The sequence below is a fragment of the Podarcis filfolensis genome, assembly GCF_964270895.1.
Source record: "Podarcis filfolensis genome assembly, chromosome: 5".
NCBI classification, from domain to species: Eukaryota; Metazoa; Chordata; class Lepidosauria; order Squamata; family Lacertidae; genus Podarcis; species Podarcis filfolensis.
In genome coordinates this window covers 31,875,143-31,895,843 of record NC_139608.1, presented here as the reverse complement: position 1 = coordinate 31,895,843, position 20,701 = coordinate 31,875,143, and the positions used below count along the sequence as shown (strand labels likewise).

At 45.0% G+C, this 20,701-nt stretch overlaps 2 protein-coding genes across 3 annotated transcripts in view; both read right to left on the bottom strand.

Annotated features, from left to right (window-relative positions):
• SLC25A36 (solute carrier family 25 member 36) overlaps positions 1-11,095 on the bottom strand; it is a 38,696-nt gene extending 27,601 nt beyond the window's left edge. Inside the window, exon 1 of one of the 2 annotated variants that reach the window (XM_083613945.1) lies at positions 10,939-11,095. In XM_083613945.1, coding sequence (XP_083470071.1) covers positions 10,939-10,979 — 41 coding nt within the window. In that variant the 5' untranslated portion in view covers positions 10,980-11,095. Of the gene's footprint in view, positions 1-7,031; positions 7,482-10,938 lie in introns of those variants that run through there. The other variant, XM_083613944.1, reaches the window with a different exon arrangement.
• SPSB4 (splA/ryanodine receptor domain and SOCS box containing 4) overlaps positions 1-14,112 on the bottom strand; it is a 270,303-nt gene extending 256,191 nt beyond the window's left edge. Inside the window, exon 1 of the mRNA XM_083613954.1 lies at positions 14,101-14,112. The gene's annotated coding sequence lies outside the window, so the exon portion shown is untranslated. The remainder of the gene's footprint in view (positions 1-14,100) is intronic.
• Positions 14,113-20,701: the final 6,589 nt, after the last annotated feature.

Here is a 20,701-nt window from a genome sequence, read left to right as displayed (position 1 = left end):
CAAATAATCTGAGCCAACACCAATATTAAGCAAAACTGCATTTCTAATTTTCAGAAACCATATCAGGTTTTTCATCAACCTCAAATGACCCTGGAAGGAAAGTCCAACTCTAACAAGAATCTTATTGTGACAGTTAAGGTAATAGTTACATATAAAGCAAAGTTAACAGACAGACCTAAAGAAGAGCTGTAAAAACTTTATTTTGAACATACGTATTTCTAAAACCTGCAGGTGGCAAGCACTATCTTAAGAGGCATTATTTCTTTAATTGGATAGCTGTGGTATGAGAGCCATAAAACCAAGTCAAAAACAGATTCATAGTTGGAATAATCGTATCATTTTTAGGAAGGAACTATAAATGATGGAATTGGGTATCGAGATTTGAGTGTTAATACTGATGGGGGGTTTTAAATTGCAGACTTGCACATACACAGAGGGGAGGGGAGGCACTGTTGACATTTATGAAGAATTGAACACAGAACTCAATATTCTTATAGGAGTCCGTCTTTGCTCACATCCAACTCAAGGAAGACTTTCCACAACACGTACTATATTGCTACAATAATGAAACAATCCAGGTGTCAGGCTCTGGATATTATTGGCAGAAACTGCTTGCATCCAAGCTCACTTTCAACCTCCTGCAACAGACCATAGTAATGGGCTGTAAGAAATTTACTACATCCAGGCAACCGTCAAGCTTCAGAAATCCACAAGTAAATGATTAGCCATACAAGCTGCTGAAAGCCCAGGCAAAAACCATATTTGTACAGCAACACAGGAAGAAGCCTATTGTTGTCAAGATAGTTTTTTAAAAAAAGAGAGACAGGCATTTAGAAGATAAAGGTCCCCTTCCCCCACAACACAGCTTTCCAGTCCTATAAACACTTTTATCTACCTGCTTTAAATGAAGGGTGACTTCTAATGTCACATGATGGACTTTCCCTTTTGTCCCTTCTCCACTGCAGTTCCCCAAGCAGCCCAAATCTACTGAAGAGAGTCCCTTAACCCCCTAGAACAGATATTGGTAGAACATCTGCAGTAGAGAAGAGGAATCTGTTCCACCAACAGTCTTATTCAGAGGGTGGATGGGCACAATTTGATTTCTCCAGAAGTCTGAAACCATTATACCTCAGGCCTGCCTTAGATTATATCTGCTCTATCATCAATTTCCCTTCTAGGAAAATATGCCTCAAGTGTAAATCTAAGGCTTAAGATGCCTGCAGTTTGACTTCACACACCTGAAAAAAGTGGTTTATACTCAACAGTTATATTCTGAGAAGGAGAGGAAGTCACATATATAGAGCACGGCAACATCACAACATTCAACCTTTGCATAATACCACCGTGCTGAAAAGAGAAATGTTTTGCAATGTGACCACTACAAACTCTTTCTTAATGTTATTTTTGTTGTATAATCCTATACACATTTAACTCACAGCTCAAGCAGCACACATGCCTTCTTTCTTCTTCAGCGATCACCTGTAGCCGAGTAAGATTGTCTTTCATGAACACGGTCTTAACGGTGAGTTCGTAAGTGACCGTGGAGGCCAGTTCTGGATCCACACATCCTTTCACAGTGGGGACAAAGTTTTCTGGGCGGGAGTTAATCACGGTGAGGGTTTGCCAAATGTGCCTTCCTCTTAGCATGTTTCTCCCTTTCGTCCTGAGTTTGAGCATCTTCAAAGTCCATGACACCTTTGGTAAAGGCTGTTCTCCAATTGGGAGCACTCACAAGCCATTGCTTCCCAATTCTCGGTGTTTATACTACATTTTTAAAATTTGCCTTGAGAGTCTTTAAACCACTTTTGTTGACCACCAGCATTATGCTCCAGTGGGGAATTTCCCTTCAACAAAGTGTAGCATCATGGCAATGAACATAGAGTTGGGGTGATAACACAACCCTGTTTAATACTTGATCCCACTGTACATGGTTCACTTTGAGAGCCATTGTTATCTGCTATTGTTGCTGTCATATTATGGAGGAGCTGAAGGATGTTCACAAATTTATCTGGGCAGCCAATTTTCAGAAGGACAGTCCACAGGACACTACAATTTACAGTGTTGAAGGCCCTAGTCAGGTCAATAAACGCCATATATATAGGGGTTGGTTTTGCTTTCTGCATTTTTCTTGAAGCTGTTGAGCAGTAAAAATCATATCCATTGTCTCCCTAGAAGGTCAAAAACCATTTTGGGATTCAGAAAGGGTAGCCTCAGATATTGTTAGGAGACGGTTTACTAAGATCCTTACAAGAATTTTGCCAGCCGCAGCTAATGAAGAGATGCCTTGACGCAGTCGATTCTATCACCTTTTTAAAAGAGATTGATAATTTTGGCATCCCTAAAGTCTGCTGGGATCTCTTCTCCCAGATTTTTTCGATGAGCTTGTGAAGTTATTGAGTAAGTTCAATTCCGCCCACTTTGAAGACTTCGGCAGGTATCCATCCCATCAGGTCCACTGGCTTTGTTGTTTTTCATTTGGTTAACAGCTGTGCACAACTCTCCCATTAGAGATACTGCAAGCTCATCTCTAATTTGTATTTGTGGAATTTGTGAGAGGAGATGCTGGTAATGCTCTTTCCAGCGCAGTGCAATACTGTACAGTGGTACCTCCCAAGACGAATGCCTCGCAAGACGAAAAACGCGCAAGACGAAAGAGTTTTCCGTTTTTTGAGTCGTTCCGCAAGACGAATTTCCCTATGGGCTTGCTTCGCAAGACGCAACGTCTTGAGAGTTCTTGCGAGTTTGTTTCCTTTTTCTTAAAGCCGCTAAGCCGTTAATAGCCGCTAAGCCGCTAATAGCCGTGCTTCGCAAGACGAAAAAACCGCAAGACGAAGAGACTCGCGGAATGGATTAATTTCGTCTTGCGAGGCACCACTGTAGTTTCTTTACCTTTTAGAAGTGTGGTACCATCTGTTGAGCGTAGGGGGCATATGCCATGATTTATTGGCCCATAGATTGTCTTTGCGGCTTTAAAGAAACTCTGTGTATCATGAGTGTCAGCTAAGTGCTGGATTTCTTGAACTTTTTTTATCCACCAGGTGTTCTTTAGTTCTCTGGTTCTTCTTTGAACCTCAGCCTTAGGTTTGTTTCTTAGCAGCGCCGTTTCTCTCTTTGCCAGATCTGAAAGGCCTTCCTTTTCTTGTCAATAACACATTCAATCTTACTGTCATTCTCATCAAACCAGTCCTGGTGTTTCTTGGTTTGGTAGCCAATAGTTTTTTCACAGGCTGCAATAATGGATGTTTTTAGCTTGGTCCAGTGTTCTTGCTCAGGTAGACCTTTCCAGAAGAATGTGTAGCCTCCTTTTTCTTCCTTCAGTTGTCCCTCACCTGCTCTTCGAGTTTCTTGAAGCACTGCAATATTGATGTTAAAAAGTCACAATTCTCTTGCAATGATGGCAGTCCTGCGATCAAGATGTTCATTATCTGTGTTATCCAACAAAGTTCGTATATTCCATGTTCCAAAGTTCAATTGTCTTTTACAACCATAGGGTGGTGACCCCACTGGATGCAGTCAGGGGAAAAGGGAGGCAGACTATGTTTAGGATACATTTTCTAGCCCCTCCCCCTATTCGATCATGGGATACAGTTGCCGAGCTACTCAACTGCCGCATTCCTTGAATTAGAACAACTGAATCCACTGCCCATGTGCCGGTTCATGACTAAAGGCTTCCAAATTTCACAGTCCTGCCCCCATTACCATTTGCCGACTGCCATGGGACTTGTTTGGGTTTGGGATGGGTTTTTGGAAGACACCTGTGCATGAATTTGTTTTATGTGTGTAGATCAGTGCATGCTGACCAACGCAGAGTCTTCGCAGTAAGGCTCTATGCATGAGTATCACAACGACTGGTAGATTCTTATCTGCTGCAGTCTTCACCCACCTTCACAGCCATTGTAACATACCACTTCTTATCTTCCGCCTGTTCTGCCATTGAGGACTTCTTGGATCATTCCTTGTCCAGCTCCTCCCCTTTGACCTTACCGCCTTGGGTGACCCTGCTGGGAGTACGAGACTCCCAATGGCTTCACTCACAAGGGTCATAGGAACGTGCAAGCCCACTCACCACAACAAGGTGATGATCCAGTGAGTGAGAGCATGCATGCCACTTAACCAGGCAGTGTGGTGTAGTGATCAAGAGTGTCTGACTAGGACTGCAAGGACCTAGATTCGACTGGTGACCTAAACTCTCAGTCTAACCTGTGTCACAGGGTTGTTGTGAGATCATAAGAGGGGAGAGGGGACCATGCAAGCAACCTTGAGCTCCTTAGAGGAAAGGTAGGATATAACACTTTGAGGGGTTTTTTCTGCAATCAATAAGCGTTTATGAAATAAATAAATAATAAAATATAAATGTAATAAATATGTTATAAACAAAGAAATAAGTCCTAGTAAACTACCACTTTTAGCTTAGGGTTATCTATTGCCGGGGGGAGGGATCTATTTGTAAGTCATTTAGGACCTATGGATGCTTCGAATTCCACCCTTCCTTTATTGTACATTCCCTGCCATTGCTGCTATTGAAAGTTAAGTTTTGGGCAAAGAAAACGGGTGAGGGAAGAAAGCTCCCCAGACTCACCAGGAAAAAGAAAGGGGGTTGGTGTTGTTGCATGGGGGAACGAGAACAAGGTAGTCTCTCCTACAGCCATTTCTTCTTCTCCTTTCCCTTGACAAGAAAGCTTGGGAAAGCAGAAAGGAGAGAAAGTGACTGCAAGAAAGACTGGGAACAAGTTGTCAGAAAAATATTTGCAATAAGTAAGGTTTTCTGAAAATACCCTGCAAAATGGAGCTTTCTCCAATAATTCCCTGAAACAAGCTTCAAAAGACCAGCACCACCCAAGCAAAGTTAGAAACTATCCAATTAACATATTTACAAGCCAGTATGATTTGAAAAAAACAATGTTTCCCTTTGGTGCTGCTGTTTTGTTATTATCAACTCCTTTGTCTATCTCAAATATACACTGTATAGTCAAGGGTAATGATCAATACAAGTGACATACAGCTGCTATGTGTATTCGGTAGTCAAGATAAAATGGGAGAGAGAAGCATGCCACTCGAGAAATGATGCCAGAGAGCATTCCCCAGCAGCTAGGTAACAAAAATAGTTGAGACGGATGACCCTGAGTTACTTTCACTCTGCTATGCATGTGACTATATGCATATTTTGCAGCTTTGCCGATCCAGGGTTTGGGGATAAACGTTCAGCTACTACTCCTAGAACAAGAATCTCAAGGTCTCTATCATATCTTCTACACAATATGAACTTTGGCCAATTCCATGGGACCTTGAAGCAGAAAACAGATTCTAGCTCAGCCACCTTCCAAAAAAAGTGGAAAATTACTAGCTTCAAGCAAGTGTCATGTGTCTCTGAACCCATTATCTAGTTATACAACACTAGTTTTCAGCCACACACAAAACAAAAGGGGTGTAGAAAAATGTGCATTTGTGGAGGAGAATAGGAAGAAATATTTGTAATTGGTCTGTTCAAAAGCAGCACAATAAAAGAGATGAATAGTAAAACCTGTGACCATTCAGAAAAGGAAGGCTAAGATACTATTTTCTCTTATCAGGAAAAGGACAGGGACAACAAATGTGTTTCCCAAGAAAGTAGATGAGATAACATTGGTCTCCTGCTACTCAGAGCTGCCTGGAAAAACTGAGACCACACAGCACAGTGTCATTCACCCAACACAAAGCAGTTTTCCAGACAGTGAAGGCTAGTGTTTCCATTTACAACTAACAAGTCCTACCACATTGACATAAAACCACATATATTCATCCCATTGCCTTCAAGATTCAGTCACAGTACATTCTTTTGTAGGTTAGCTCCTGTACTCTACCCCTAAAGTTACTTATGGATACAATGAGGCCTATCTTTAAAGCAACTTAAATATCTGCTTTTTAGTGCACAATAAAACACTAAGCCTTTATTTATTTGAAAAACAATGTCAACAAGATACTTACAAACTAATCCTTAAAAAGAAAGGATCCTTTAAAAAAGGTACAGACGTATTCAATGAGGCTTATTCCTACATATATCCAGGATATGTATGTATACACAGGATTGCTGCCTAACAGTATAATCCTATATATGCCTACTCAGAAGTATGTCACCTTGAGTTTAATGGGTTTATTCCAGGTATGTATGACTGGCCTATTTACTAGTTATGTAGAAGACAACAGTATTACAGTAAATTTATTCCAAGATGCCATGAAGTCAATCTAGAAAGAACAACACTGTGTCAGGCAATGTGAAGTATGCTTGATCCCTCCCTTTCCCTTATCAAAATAAAAGCTACTACTTTTATGTCACTGCTCTGCTAGGATTACAGTTCCCTCCAACACAGCAAATTTGGGTGGCTGAACACCTATCACTCTGGAAACAAACCCCCCCTCCAAAAAAAAAAAACCCCTAGCAGTTTCTACATACCCATAAAACTTCCTAGGGACATGAATACACTTTCAAATTTAAAATCCCAAACGCAGCCTCACAATGATGGGTGAGTTGCCACATCTTACATAATGTCAAAATCACTTGAGCAGGCAGACAAAAGAAATCGATAGGTGCAAATTTAGAAGAAAATGGTTAAAGCCTTAAATTATAGAAGGTATTTTGGAGAAGGGAGATTGTAATCTGACCAAAAACACTCCCTTCCCAACACTATAGAGGACTGTATTCTGGAGATTTTCCTGCAGGTCCCACTTGTAACTATTTATTAGAAATGCTGACTTAGTCGCCACTGGTGATGCATAAAGATTATCTACATAAGCAGGCCAAAATCAACCCAATAAAAACAGCAGTTCTCTCTCCCGGCGCCCGAGGCGAGTCTCCTCTATCCCGCTCTACACATTCTGGGCAGAAGAACTGACATTTCCTCAGTCACCCCAACCAAATAAGTTTCGTTTTCCCTCAGCACTTGGATGCTGAAGGAGAAGGTATGAGTTGTGAAGAAACGATAGAAAGGGAACGAGGGAGAGAAAAAGGGGAGGAGAAGGAGAAGGGCAAAAGGCCAGTGACAATTCCCACCTACCCTCCAGCAAACAGGTGCACGAAAGTGTCTTTCTGGTTCATCTTCTCATGCTCGTCCCAGGAAGACACTCGAGGGGAAGGCGGCGAGAGGATCAGCCTCCGCCCGGCGCTCCTGGGCAGCCTGAGGAGAGAGGAGGACGCGGGGCCAGGAGCGCTGCCATCGACCTCGGAGAGGAAGGCAGCCCAGGAGGGAGCAGCCTCGGCCCTGCCGCGCTCAGGGGCCCCCACACGACCCTCTCCCAAACGGTTCCTCCTGCCTCAGCCCCAGAGAACTCCCCACCCCGCCGCCGCCGCCTCCTTCCGCCTCCTCGCCCAGCCGGGGATACGCAGCGACAGGCAGCTTCCAAGGCACCGAACGGCCAGGCCCGCTCGCTTCTTCCAACGCGAAACGAGGCCCAATATAAACAGACGCCGCCATTGGCTCGCGGGCGACGTGACGTCGCCGGCCCAAGCTTTAATCAGGCTTTGCGCACGTGATCGGAGGCGCTCAGCGCAGCCAGCGCATCAATGGAAGGGAAGGAGGCGGAGGAGGAGGAGGAAGCCGATGCATTTGCAAAAGCTCTGGAGGAGGGAGACAGCGTGCTAAAACAAGCTATAGCTTAGGGCCCCACTCTCTTGCCCCCCCCCCGAGAATATAAGTGTATTTCACTATTAATATACTTCTTCTGTATTGTATTTCAGTTCAACAATTACGTTGATAAAATACATATTTTGTTATGTGCAAAGGGCTTTAGATACCTATTAGATCCATAAATTACCATACTGTATAGCATATATTCAACACAAAAAAACAGCGACGATTTGTATAAAGGGCCCCAGTAGCTGAGGGCCTCATCAAACCTAAATCCGGGCCAGATCCTATGCCCACGCTTACTTGGGAGCAAGCAATGCCCGTTGGACTGAGCGCTGAGACGTGCGGTTCACAAGGGAACGTTTAAGCGCGCTATCTGCCCGGATTCCGCAGCAAGGAAAACGCTCACAAGCGTTATCTGCCCGGATTAGAGCGCTATCTCTCCACCTTTGGCTCTTGCAGGTAAAGGGGGGCGGACGCACGGGCTGTGCACGCCGCAGGTCTTTTGCAACTCGACTGCCTGTCCTCTTGGGCCAGGGGGAAAGGGAAAGGAAGTGAGCCTTGTTCAAATCGCTCCTAGGCTTTACAAGATTTATGCTCCTTAAGCCAGAGGTTTCACCCCAAAGCCAATTCCATCTGCCTAGGAGAGGATCTGCAAGCAAACAGGGTTGTTTTGTTGGTTTTTTTGTCCCGGGGCGGGAGGGGGGGTTGCTTATTTAACACCAGTCAACATCTATATTGGAATTTCTTTTAATGTGTTTTTATTTTGTCCCCTTTTTTTTAATGCCCTGGGCTACCGAGGGAGGGAGGGAGGGCTAGGTGTGAATTTAATAAACAAACCCCAAGTTGCATGTTGGTTCCCTCAAAACCAAGATCAGAAGAAATTTGGTAGAAAACTGGATTTTTAAGACTTGGAGGAAAAGCAAATGGTACCCTTCTCCAGCTTACCGTTCTGCCTACTTCTGTCAGATCATGCAAGTGTTTGATAAATACTAAAGGCGAGCGTGGTGGGGGAAGGTTATATTCCCTTTTAGAGATTTCTAGTTTCCCCACCATTTTAAGCTTCTTGCCCCAAACTGGTGTTCAGGAGCCAGGCAACCCCTGCTCTTAGGGCATTTTCCAAACTACTTACTTCTTTCATGCAATATTTAGTAATTCTTACTGGGCCACAGGATCTTTTATTGTACTTTAAGCAAGTTTTTTGGCCCCTGGTATTGGAGAAATAGGGTTCCCCCATTAACACTCCAAAAGCGTGATTAGTGTTGAATGGGATTGCACAAGCATAATAAAAATAACATAGGTGTCACTCTATGCCCCTCCTTCAGCCACCAACATGGGCGTTGGGATTGCATTGCTAGGCTATAATTCTTACCTGGGAGTCAGCCCCACTGAATTCAGTATATTTTGGACATGTATAAGATTACATTAACATTTCAATTGCCTCCCCCCTCCTTTCACTTCAGCTTCACATCCAACACATTCTTGTGTCCTTTTGGCCTATCAATTAGCTGAACCCAAATGAATCCAGTAATTATGAGAATGGAAATTCTTTTAAGTCAGACACATTTGTGCTTCTATCTTGTATTTTTATGTTGTGAACTGCCCTGAGATCTACGGATTAGGGACAGTATACAAATTTAATAAACAAACAAATATAAATAAATAAATGGAATCTGGCTGAATCAAGAGCAACATCTCATGAAGAAAAGCCTTTCCTTCTTCATAAGTCTTATATAATTCCAGCTCTATGCACATTTACACAAAATCAAACCCCATTGAATCAAGAGTGATTTATTCCTGAATAGAAAAGCAGAGGCTCTGGATACAGAAGTGCGTCCTTAGGATAATTTGGGGGAGGGGGGCGGGAAGCAGATGACCACATTGGCAGAATTAGAGGGGGGGAATAGGCCACAGTGTAGAATAGAAACTAAGCTGAATAGGTATAAAAGTTGGATCTAGCCAAGGAATAGGTAATTACTATTTTTCAGCTTGAGAGCCACATTCCTTTCTGGATGCCACTTATGTAAAACCTGATGAATGATGAATTTATGTGGTGAACTGCCCTGTGATCTTTGGATGAAGGGCAGTACAAAAAAAAAATGAATGTAAATTCTCCCTTTATACAGTAGGCAGGTTTCTACACACATGCATTCGAACTCCTCTTTATCTGCCATCCAGTGACCTAAGCAGCATTGTCAGAGGTAAAAGACATGTTTTAAACCATGCAAAAACATGAGAGTTAGGAAGCAGGGTGGCTGGGGGGGGGGGGGTTGGCCTGCAGAGAATTCAGAGGGGAGAATCATATAGAGACCAGGAGGGCCACATTTGCCTCCCAGCCCCCAGGCCTGAGGTTCCACACCCCTGATGTGGGTTTTTAAAGCTGAAAGCCACATAATATAATCTGAAACAAACAAAAGAAAATTCTTCCAACTCTACGATTCTATGACATTTTCAGCAGCATGCACTGAAAAATTTGCTTGTTTTCCCCCCTAAATGGTTGTTCCTGTACTACCATGAAGTAAGGGGTCCTACATAAATAGTCCAAATATTGACACCTTCGTCTTCAGGGTACCTGTGTGTGCAACCCTAACCCCACTTGTCTGGAGGTAAAACCCCACTAACTTCAGCATAACTTGCTTCTGAGTAGTTGTGGTCAGGATTGCAGAATGTTGCTTAATTAAGTCCCACACAAAACCAACCGGTGTAGAGCCACTGTCTCCTCCCCCAAGCGCAACATACAACCCCAAAAGGTGACGTCACGGCCTTCCCAATTAAGGATGCGAAAGCGGGGGGAGGGGGAGGGAGGGAGAAGAGAGAGATACGGAAGGAAGAGGCTCCTCCGCCCAAAGTCAACACAAGGCGAGAGATTCCGAGAGCTTCTGCTCCTTTGCTACCTTCCCACCCCACTCGGGCACTGGATCAGGCAGGGTGCCTGTGCAAAGCGTCTCTTGTTCTGTCAGGAAATCAGCCCTGCCGGATTTCAGAGGGATCCGGATTGCAAGCCTTAGCGCCTACCCCACCCTGCAGGAGTTGCTGCTCCTGCTCCATTTCCACTGCGGCTGCCGCAGCCCAACCGAGAAGCAGAAGGGAAGGTTTTCTCCGGAGCGCCGCCTCGGGTCTTTCCCCAGGCGGGCCCGCTTCCCTCCGGGAGTCCCCTTAACACCCCCAGCCAGTCGCCTTTTCCCTCCCCGGCAGGCCTTGTGCAAGCAAACCGATCTGGCCCGCTTGCTCCCCGAGCGGATCTCTCTCGCGCTCCTGCAGAGGCAGAGGTGCTGCGTTCACACGTTCCTCCCTCTCCCGCGCGCGCCCCCGGAAGCCCCCTCCCGCTCGCACCTACCCTCCGGCAAACAGATGCACCAGGGTGTCTCTCTGGCTCATTCTCTCTCATTCTCGTCCCCAGCAAAACGGGAGGGAGGCCGGGGGAGGGAAGGACGCGAGGCGGCGCAGCGCACTTCCTTTTCTCCCAGGCTGCTCAATGGCGCAGCGCCGAAGGAGGGGCTCTGACGGCCGCCACCTGCCGGTCGAAGAGCGAACCGCGTCTCTGCGGGACGAGGAGCGAGCGCGTGCCAGCGGAGGAATCCATGCTGAAGTGAACCTACGGGTCATCTGCGCAGCCACCCCCGTTTCTTTCCGTCGCGCAGGCTCCTGGGTTTGTGCCCAGCATTGGGCTAAATAAATAATCCTGCATCGCAGGGGGTTGGACTAGATGACCCTTGTGGACCCTTTCAACTATACAATTCCACGCTGAACGCATGGAATTGCTTTATAACGAACTGCCAGTGGTGCCCAAAGTGGGCAGTAGCGCCGCCGGGAGGGGCGCAGTGGGATTACCTAGAGGGGGTGCTGAAGGTGTACTATGGCCTTCGAAAAGCGGCTGGCTACCACGGGGTCAAGTTCACCCACTTTGTTTAAAACTAGTTTTAATTAGATTTTGAAGAAATGGGCAATTAATCGTTACTGTTTCGAATTTTGTTGTGGTCCTTCCCTAGTACAGTGGTACCTCAGGTTACATACGCTTCAGGTTACAGACTCCGCAAACCCAGAAATAGTGCTTCAGGATGAGAACAGAAATCGTGCTCCGGCGGCGTGGCGGCAGCAGGAGGCCCCATTAGCTAAAGTGGTGCTTCAGGTTAAGACCAGTTTCAGGTTAAGAACTGACCTCCAGAACGAATTAAGTACTTAACCTGAGGTACCACTATACAAACCGCGATTCTGAATAAGGTTTTTTAGAGGGTAGCGGGCACTGGGGATGGAACCAAGAGGCAGGAGCAGGACCAAATTTCGGAACCCGGGCTTCTCATAACGTCTCTCCTGCAAAGCCTGCGCCTCACAGTCGGGTTTTCACGTTGTGGGGGCAATGCACAGCAGCTCTAACGCAGGACTCTTCAATCAGGGCTCTTCAAAGCTCCCCGGATCCCAGACAGCTGTCCCTGAGCCAGACACACACCTTCCATGTGTGCCTTTTTTGCAAATCCTCCTGCCACCGTCCCTCTCACCAACCCTGCTTTTTCTATTAGCAGCAACCCTTTATGCTTCAGCTCCTTCCTCATTCAGCATTCACAAGCTGGTAGGCAGCACAGCGCCACTTCATGTCCAAACCACACAGGCCTTGCATAGTAAGTTTCTCCCTCGTCGTCTGTATCCAGGATCCCCTCCTCTTCCTTAAGGCACACAGATCACCTGATCACAGGCTCTCCCACGATGGCAAGATGTACAGTACAGTGGTACCTCGGGTTAAGTACTTAATTCATTCCGGAGGTCCGTTTTTAACCTGAAACTTTTCTTAACCTGAAGCACCACTTTAGCTAATGGGGCCTCCTGCTGCCGCTGCTCTGCTGCTGCACTATTTCTGTTCTCATCCTGAAGCAAAGTTCTTAACCCGAGGTAATATTTCTGGGTTAGCGGAGTCTGTAACTTGAAGCGTATGTAACCTGAAGCATATGTAACCCGAGGTACCACTGTATTGTAATTCTATCTAAATGATGGTGATGGTTTTTTTAAATGTGCATCTCTACATATAAACCAGTATAATTAATTTTTGTCATAAATATGTACCTCTTGTTTGGGGAACCATAAGTGGCCAAGCTAGACTTACCAGTACTTCAAATGGGCTTGGGAGGGGCTCTTTAGTTTAGATGGTGCTTTAAATGGTCTTATGTCCCCCTTTAGATAGTAAGAAGTTAAAATGTGGTAAGCCAAGCCTTCCTTTGTTTGGAGGTCTGTCTCATCCTGCTGGGGGACTTCTGCTGCAAATTTCTGCCTTGATGGGACCACGGGACACGTAGAACCTCAGAGATGAAGTTAAAGAAGTGTTCATATGGTACAGAATGTAAAGCCAGGAGAGGGAAATAAATCAGCCTGACAGGGTTTATGGACTCAGTTTTGCACCTGGATGCTCAGGTGGTGGCTGCAGCTAGGTGTACCTTTGCCCAGCTTATAGACTAGTGCACCAACTACATCTGTTGGATGATGCCAGCCATGACCCATGGTGACATATTCCTTAGTTATATCTAGATTGCCTTGTTTCAGGGCATTGCGTTTTATATGTGCCAGATGCCAATTTGCTTCCAGGCACCATTCAAGGACTCATTTTGTGTTTTAGGAGGATAATTTGAAGTATGTACTTTTTAATATGTACCTGATGTAAAAACACACACCAAGAAACACATCACTGGAAAGCGTTCAGAGGCAGAGGAAGCAGCTGCGGGAGAGGCCATTTTTAGTAAACTGCATAGCTCAGTCGGTAGAGCATGAGACTCTCAGTCTCAAGGTCATGGGTTTGAGCCCCTTGTTGGCCAAAAGATTCCTGCATTGCAAGGGGTTGGGTTAAATGACCATAGTAGTCCCTTCCAACTCCACAATTCTATGATTCTACCCCCCCCCCCATTATAGCACCCCTTCTTGCTACTACTTTTCTGATTGAGCTGTTTTTCAGTGCAAAGTTGGGACATTGTTACATGTTGTGCAGCTCATCTTTAGTCTCTTTTCAAACAAGAAACCTAAAGATTCCTGGCAAAAAGTCACACTTTGTCCTCTTATCAGAACATTCAGTCATATTTGGGTATGATGTTAATACTGTTTTTCCATGTGAGCACAAACATTAACCAATTATACGTTTTGAAAGAGTCTGATTGTGTACATTGCATGTGCCTCAAATATCTCTAAAAGCGTTTCAAATGTCTGGACAAAGTGAAAGACTGTGCAATATTAGATAACATCATGCGGAACTCATTTTTCCAATGAACTGCATCACCACTAAATAATAATAATAATAATTATTCTGTATTAGTATTCAGTTGAAATTGAAATTCACTAACCTTAAACAGTCAAACATGAATCAAAAGTGAATAGTGACCTTTAAAGGCTCCTCTCTTCTGAGGATTTCACCATTCTTTTATAATGCTTCTGGTGTCATTTTACCTGCTAGGCAGCTGGTTCTGTGGCAGGCAAGATGCCATTAGAACTTTAGAATCACGGCCCAGTCATTAGACGGGAGAACGCTGCTGCTTCAGGCACCAGAAATGTGCGCCCCCCCCCCCAGCTGAGTGCCCTGTCTGCCCTGCTGCCTCCACCAGCAGCACCAATTTGGGGCCTGAAATCACATGAGATTCTGTGGTGGATGCTGCAGGGCATGTGGTGGTTGCAGGAGTAGGTAGGTTGTGGTGGGAGAGGCACAAGTGGCAGGGCACAGCAGCACTTCAGTCGGGGGCTGGTCTGGATCAGAAGACTGGGAAATGCAATCACAGAGAGATCAGCTCCTAACAGAAGAGGAAGTTCAATATTTGTGCCCCCACCCTGCCCTGCTTCCTGTGTTTCCAGAAGCAGAGAGACAGGCAGACATAAGCTGCTCAGTTGAGAGAGGAGCTACCCAGCTATGAAATAGTAGCTAAGCAACCAGAAGGGAGGGAGCAGCTGGGCGATACATCAATCAAGAGTGCGGGAGAAGCCACTCCCTCCCCCCAAACTTGGACATGAGCATGTCAGAGAACAAAGGAAACACTGGCGGGGGGGGACTTCCCGTTGGCGTGCTTCTTGCTGCAGAAGTGGGGAGGAGTCACAGTAGGCAACTGATATCCTTGTGGAGGGCTGCCTGTTTGTGCTTGCACCATAATGGTGTAATAAAAGGACTATAAATCTACCAAATGCTCGTTAATTCTTATCACTGAGCTACCAGAAGCTGTCGTACTTGACAGCTTCCCATTTTGCCTCAAATGGCGAAATGGGATGCATCCCTTCTGATTGGAGTGGAGCATCTGCAGTCCCCTTCTAGGCCATGCTCTGCCATGCAAAACTCTCATTAGTATTTCACTCACTTGGCAGAACAACCCAAACCCTCTTTGCACCAGGTTGGGAAGTGTGTGTCCCTACCTACCTCAGCCAGACTCCCACCACCTCCTGCCTACTGAGTGACAGCAGAGAAACTCCTCCCCACCCCTCTACTCATCAAATGATGGAAATGCTAGTAGCAGGATCCCCACTGGCTGCTGCCACTATATAGTCCACTATAAAGTGTTTTTATGCACTTAGAAGAAGTCTTACATCCATTTACATCTGTTCAATTTATCTCTGCATTGAAGTATAACAAAAGCTTCATACTCTGAGCAATATCTCTGCACTATCATTTAATAAAAATTCCCTACACCCACTACATAGGCATAGTTGAGAGATGAGCAACTTTTGATGCCCCTTTACTTGGGCTTTTCCACCCAGGTCATTTTTTTATAACCTGTTAATGGTTCAATTTGCTCTACGCTGCTTTTAGATATTTTTCTATTTTATGTTGTATGGAAATGGTTTTAAATAAATGAATAAATATAAACTTGTAACTAAGAACTTGGACCTAAGTTTGTTTATTTCCTTCTTCCCAATCCATTTTCCTTTTCTGTCCTGCTTTTTAAAATAATACACCCGAAGACAGAGGCAGTCCCTAACCCTAACCTTTGTGGGTTGAAGAACTGGATCAGAATTCTTTAAATAATGAAACAACTGACATTCTATCTTCTCTAAAACTCATTGCTGGATCTAGTTGGGTATTTTCCTGTAGCCAGTAACAGTTAACGCTACCTGCATTGCCTTTGGCTCCTTGGATTCCACAACAATCAAGTCCCCTTTTAATAAGCTTTGGCTGCTAGAGGGAGAAATGCAAGTCACAGCTTGCCAAAGAATGGAAATGTACTGATTAGGCTGGTTGACAGCAACTGCTACCTGTAGCTGCTCTCTTGTTTCAACCTCTCACAGCAGGAAGAAAAATACAGTTTGCCCTCTTTCCCCCTGTCCCCCACTGGATCCCGTAAGCAGTAAAGCACAATCTTTTAGGGCTTTCTCAGTGGTTGAACCCATATGATGGATACCCTTTCCCAACCAAGCTAGAAGTGACTCCTCTGGTTGTCTTCTGCCAGTTTAGCAAAGACCTTTTTTATTTATTCATCCCAGAAGGCTTTTTAGGTGGATAATGTTTTGACTGAAGATTATCCGGTAGGCCTGTCTTTGATATTACTGCTTTATTGTAATGTTGCCATTGTGATCTTTGCATTGGCAACCTCAAGACTGGATTACTGCAACATGCTGGGGGTGGGTGGGTTTCCCTTGGTTAAGGAACCCAGAAACTGTAGCTGGTGCAGAATATAGAAGGCAGGTTGTTGAGAGCACCCTGCCAACACCATATAATCCCCTGGTGGCAAACAGAGTCTCTTCCCTCAGAGTTCTTCCTCTGGCAAACAGCACCCTTTTGACAGGCGGGAGGCATCAACAATGCACCTCACAACATTACAGCACCAGGTGACCCATTTTTCTAGTGCAGCAAGCTGTGCTAAAAAGGAAATCCAACCACATCCAAGTGGGCCTTGAAGTTACCACTGATTGCTTGGTCAGTGGTGACTTCTAGCACCAGTTTCTGTAGGGGTCTGCTGTACTCCTGAGTTTCCTGTGGAAATTCACTCAATTGCAACAGCTGTTCCAGAGTGGCAGGATATTTCCACTATACTATGATTCTTTGCCAGGTTTCAGCCCTGACCTGTTCTCTTCCCAGCCTTCTTGACGGGCATCATAGCAGTAGATCCTACGCCCTTTTAAAATGTGACTCTTTTTTAGGGAGAGGTTATTGGGTTGTTTTTATTTTGATTATACATATTGTGGTTTTTACGTTGATCTTTCTGTGAACTGCCCTGAGACCTCCAGGTATAGGGCTGTATATAAATTCAATAAAATCATCATCATCATAGATCTAACAACGCAACTGAAAGGAGTGGAGAGTTAGTAGATTTAGGTTAAGCTCTGTGTTCAGTCATGGAACTCGAAGAAGAAGAAGAAGAAGAAGAAGAAGAAGAAGAAGAAGAAGAAGAAGAAGAGTTTGGATTTGATATCCCACCTTTCACTCCCCTTCAGGAGTCTCAAAGCAGCTAACATTCTCCTTTCCCTTCCTCCCCCACAACAAACACTCCGTGAGGTGAGTGGGGCTGAGAGACTTCAGAGAAGTGTGACTGGCCCAAGGTCACCCAGCAGCTGCATGTGGAGGAGCGGAGACACGAACACGGCTCCCCAGATTACGAGACTACCGCTCTTAACCACTACACCACACTGGCTCTCTGAATGACTTTGGGCACAAATCCAAGTCGAAGTATACAGTGGTACCTTGGGTTAAGTAACCTGAAGCACCACTTTAGCTAATGGGGCCTCTTGCTGCCGCCACACCGCTGGAGCACGATTTCTGTTCTCATCCTGAAGCAAATATTACCCGAGGTAATATTTCTGGGTTAGCGGAGTCTGTAACCTGAAGCATATGTAACCTGAAGCGTATGTAACTCAAGGTACCACTGTATGTCATATTAGTCTTGCAACGTTCCCCTTAAGTGCAAGAGTTTTCTGATTTTGACAGATGTCAGGGGCTGGACTGAGGAGGAATGGTGGGGACCGCCCCCCCTTCCTACACTTTCCCAAGAAGAGGAGGAAAGTATAGATTTAGAACAATGGTTTGCAGAAGGTCACAGTTCAGAGGTTGCAGTAGGGAAAAGCTGGGAAATATTGGGAGAGGAGCAGGAGGGGGGGAGCACCAGGGGAGAGACAGCTCAGTGTCTCTAGAAAGCACTCCTGACCCGCCCTCCCAGGACCAGACGGGCATTGAGGGTAGTAGAACAGAGAGCTCAGAGGCAGAAAGCTCAGATTCGACGCAGGGGTGATGTAGAATAGGAGGGACTGAGGGGATAGGCCTTTAATTGGAGCAACACCATTATCTAAGAGACACCGCAGTCCTTTGTGTGTGTCTCTGTGAATATTGAATAAACTACTGGTAAGAACTCTTCTTGTTTATGTGCTTCTTGGCATCCCATCATGGGAGGGATAGGATTCCCTGAAGCCTGACACAAACAGCATATAAGCACCATGCCAGAATAGGGTCCTGGCTCAGGAGCTGGAGGGCTTTAAACATTTTCCTGTCTTGCTGCAGACCTGATCCTGATTGCTGCTCCCTCAATCTGCAGTATGCATTGCTGAAATGGTTCCATTCTAGGTAACTTCCAAGTGACCTCATTCAAGGCCACTTCAGGAAATGGACATGTGACTGCAGTTACCCTGACAAGTAATTTCCCTTTCTCCAACTTTGTTAACATCAAACAATAACCATAGAAAGGGAAAACCAGAAACTCATGTGAAGCATGGGAATGGAATTACTGCATTTGTACTATGAGTACTTTAGGAGTTCCAATTAAATTAAATTCTGTCTTATGCAGGACGCGTGCCTTTTAAAACAAATGATTAATCTTTCAGTAGAAATATCTTTGCTCATGCCATTAGCTGGTACACAACTCACAGATATCTCTGTTATTGGGATAAGTCCAGACTGGTTACATGCATCTTGAGTGCTGGACAGAGAGAACCCTTTCATCAATTATGACATCCACTGAGATTTTGATTATAGAGAGTAGCAATGAGAGAGAGCACTTTTCCCCCTTCATGAATGAAATCGAGCAAGTAATCAAAGTGCATATGTGTCTGATATATAAAAATGGTTCAGCTGCCAGCTTAACAGAATGGATCTTGTATTCATTCATCCACTGAAGTATTTCAGAAGCTAATTCTAGGATATGTGGTGGATATTAGGCGTGTGCACTGATCACAAGATTTAGTTTGGATGCCAGTGCTGTGGGGGGGACATCTTGATTCAATTCAAAGTGCTTCAGAGGTTGCCCAGTTTGGTTTGGGGACAAATCTTGCTTCAGAGTGGTGCATGCTCTAGTTATCTCCTGCTTGGACTACTGCAATGAGCTCTATGTGGGGCTACCTTTGAAGGTGACCTGGAAACTGCAATTAATCCAGAATGCGGCAGCTAGGCTGGTGACTGGGAGTGGCCGTCGGGACCACATAACACCAGTCCTGCGAGATCTGCATTGGCTTGCAGTATGTTTCCGAGCACAATTCAAAGTGTTGGTGCTGACCTTTAAAGCCCTAAATGGCCTCAGTCCTGTATACCTGAAGGAGCGTCTCCACCCCCATCGTTTAGCCCGAACACTGAGATCCAGCGCCGAGGGCCTTCTGGCGGTTCCCTCATTGCGAGAAGTGAGGTTACAGGGAACCAGACAAAGGGCCTTCTCGGTAGTGGTGCCCACCCTGTGGAACACCCTCTCTTCAGATGTGAAGGAAATAAGCAGCTATTCTATCTTTAAAAGACATCTGAAGGCAGCCCTGTTTAGGGAAGTTTTTAATATTTAATGCTATACTGTTTTTAACACTTGATTGGGAGCCGCCCAGAGTGGCTGGGGAAACTCAGCCAGATGTTGTTGTTGTTGTTATTTAGTGTTTACCCTATTCACTATTATGGAGAAATTAAAAAACACACACACACATACATAGGAGCCAACTCCTAGGGGCTGAGATCCCTTCACCTCTCCAATAAAATATTTGAGGGGAAATCCCATTCTGTGTGTGTGTGTGTGTGTGTGTGTGCGCGCGCGCGCACGCCATGTCATGTCATGTGACTGATCATGTGGGGCGGGGCTTACCCGGCCCCCACTCTTGGAGAGTGGATCAGGTATGTTACCTGACTATATTTATTTCCCAGATTCAGTGCTGTCTGAAGGTAGCACTGGTTTTATTATCCCTTTGCCTCAAATCACCCTTGTATCACTGTAACTCATTAATGCAACTCAAAATACTATGGCTAAATGTCAGTAATTTCTACACTTTTGCAGCACACAGCCAAAGATATAAAATGTGGAAATTATAGCTTACCAAGCAATTTATACAGGAGTCAGTTCAGGGGGAGTGGGAGAATCTGAAGAAATATGATTGTTTGTACATAGGAGACAATTGAATCCATTAGCTCTCAGAATGGTTTATTGTTGAACACAAATTACTCTTGCACTTATTGATTTTGTGTGTGTTATAAACCATTTTTATGGAAACCATTAGACAAAATTACAGAGTAAACAGTTTTATGGGACAAGGGCCAACATGTAGCAAGGGGAGGTCTTGTGTATGACACAAGATAATTTATTGCATGTATAAATACAGCAACTAAACTCAATAAAACAATCTTTTCCTCCCTGAAATACCTCCCTGGAAAGACTGGAGAAGATGCAAACAGTTTACAGACAAGTCTTCTCCAAACCACCAGAGTGTTTCACCACCAGTCACTGTAATGCAATCCTGGGGCTGTGTGGGTTTGATTGTATCCATGTGCTCTATTTGTGCGTGACCACCCAAATTTAGACAGTGGTAATAATAACCTTATACATAGAGTGGAGGAAATTACTGTACCTTGTGGGACACTTTCATGAGAAGAAAAGGCTAAGGAGTAAACCCTACACATATCCAAAGTGGAGTTCGTATGACACAGGGCCGTCTTTACCCGGGGGTGCAAGGGGTGCGGGGCACCCAGGTGTGGAATTAGGGGGGGGTGCCAGGTGCCCGCCCCTGAAGCCACCTAAGCTCTTAACTATCTACCTGTTATGAAATAATAAATAATTTTGATCAAGCTAGAAAAACAAAATACATATATACCTAGGTACTACCAAAATGAACGGGACGAGGGTGGTGCTGTGGGTTAAACCACAGAGCCTAGGACTTGCCAATCAGAAGGTCAGCGGTTCGAATCCCCGTGACGGGGT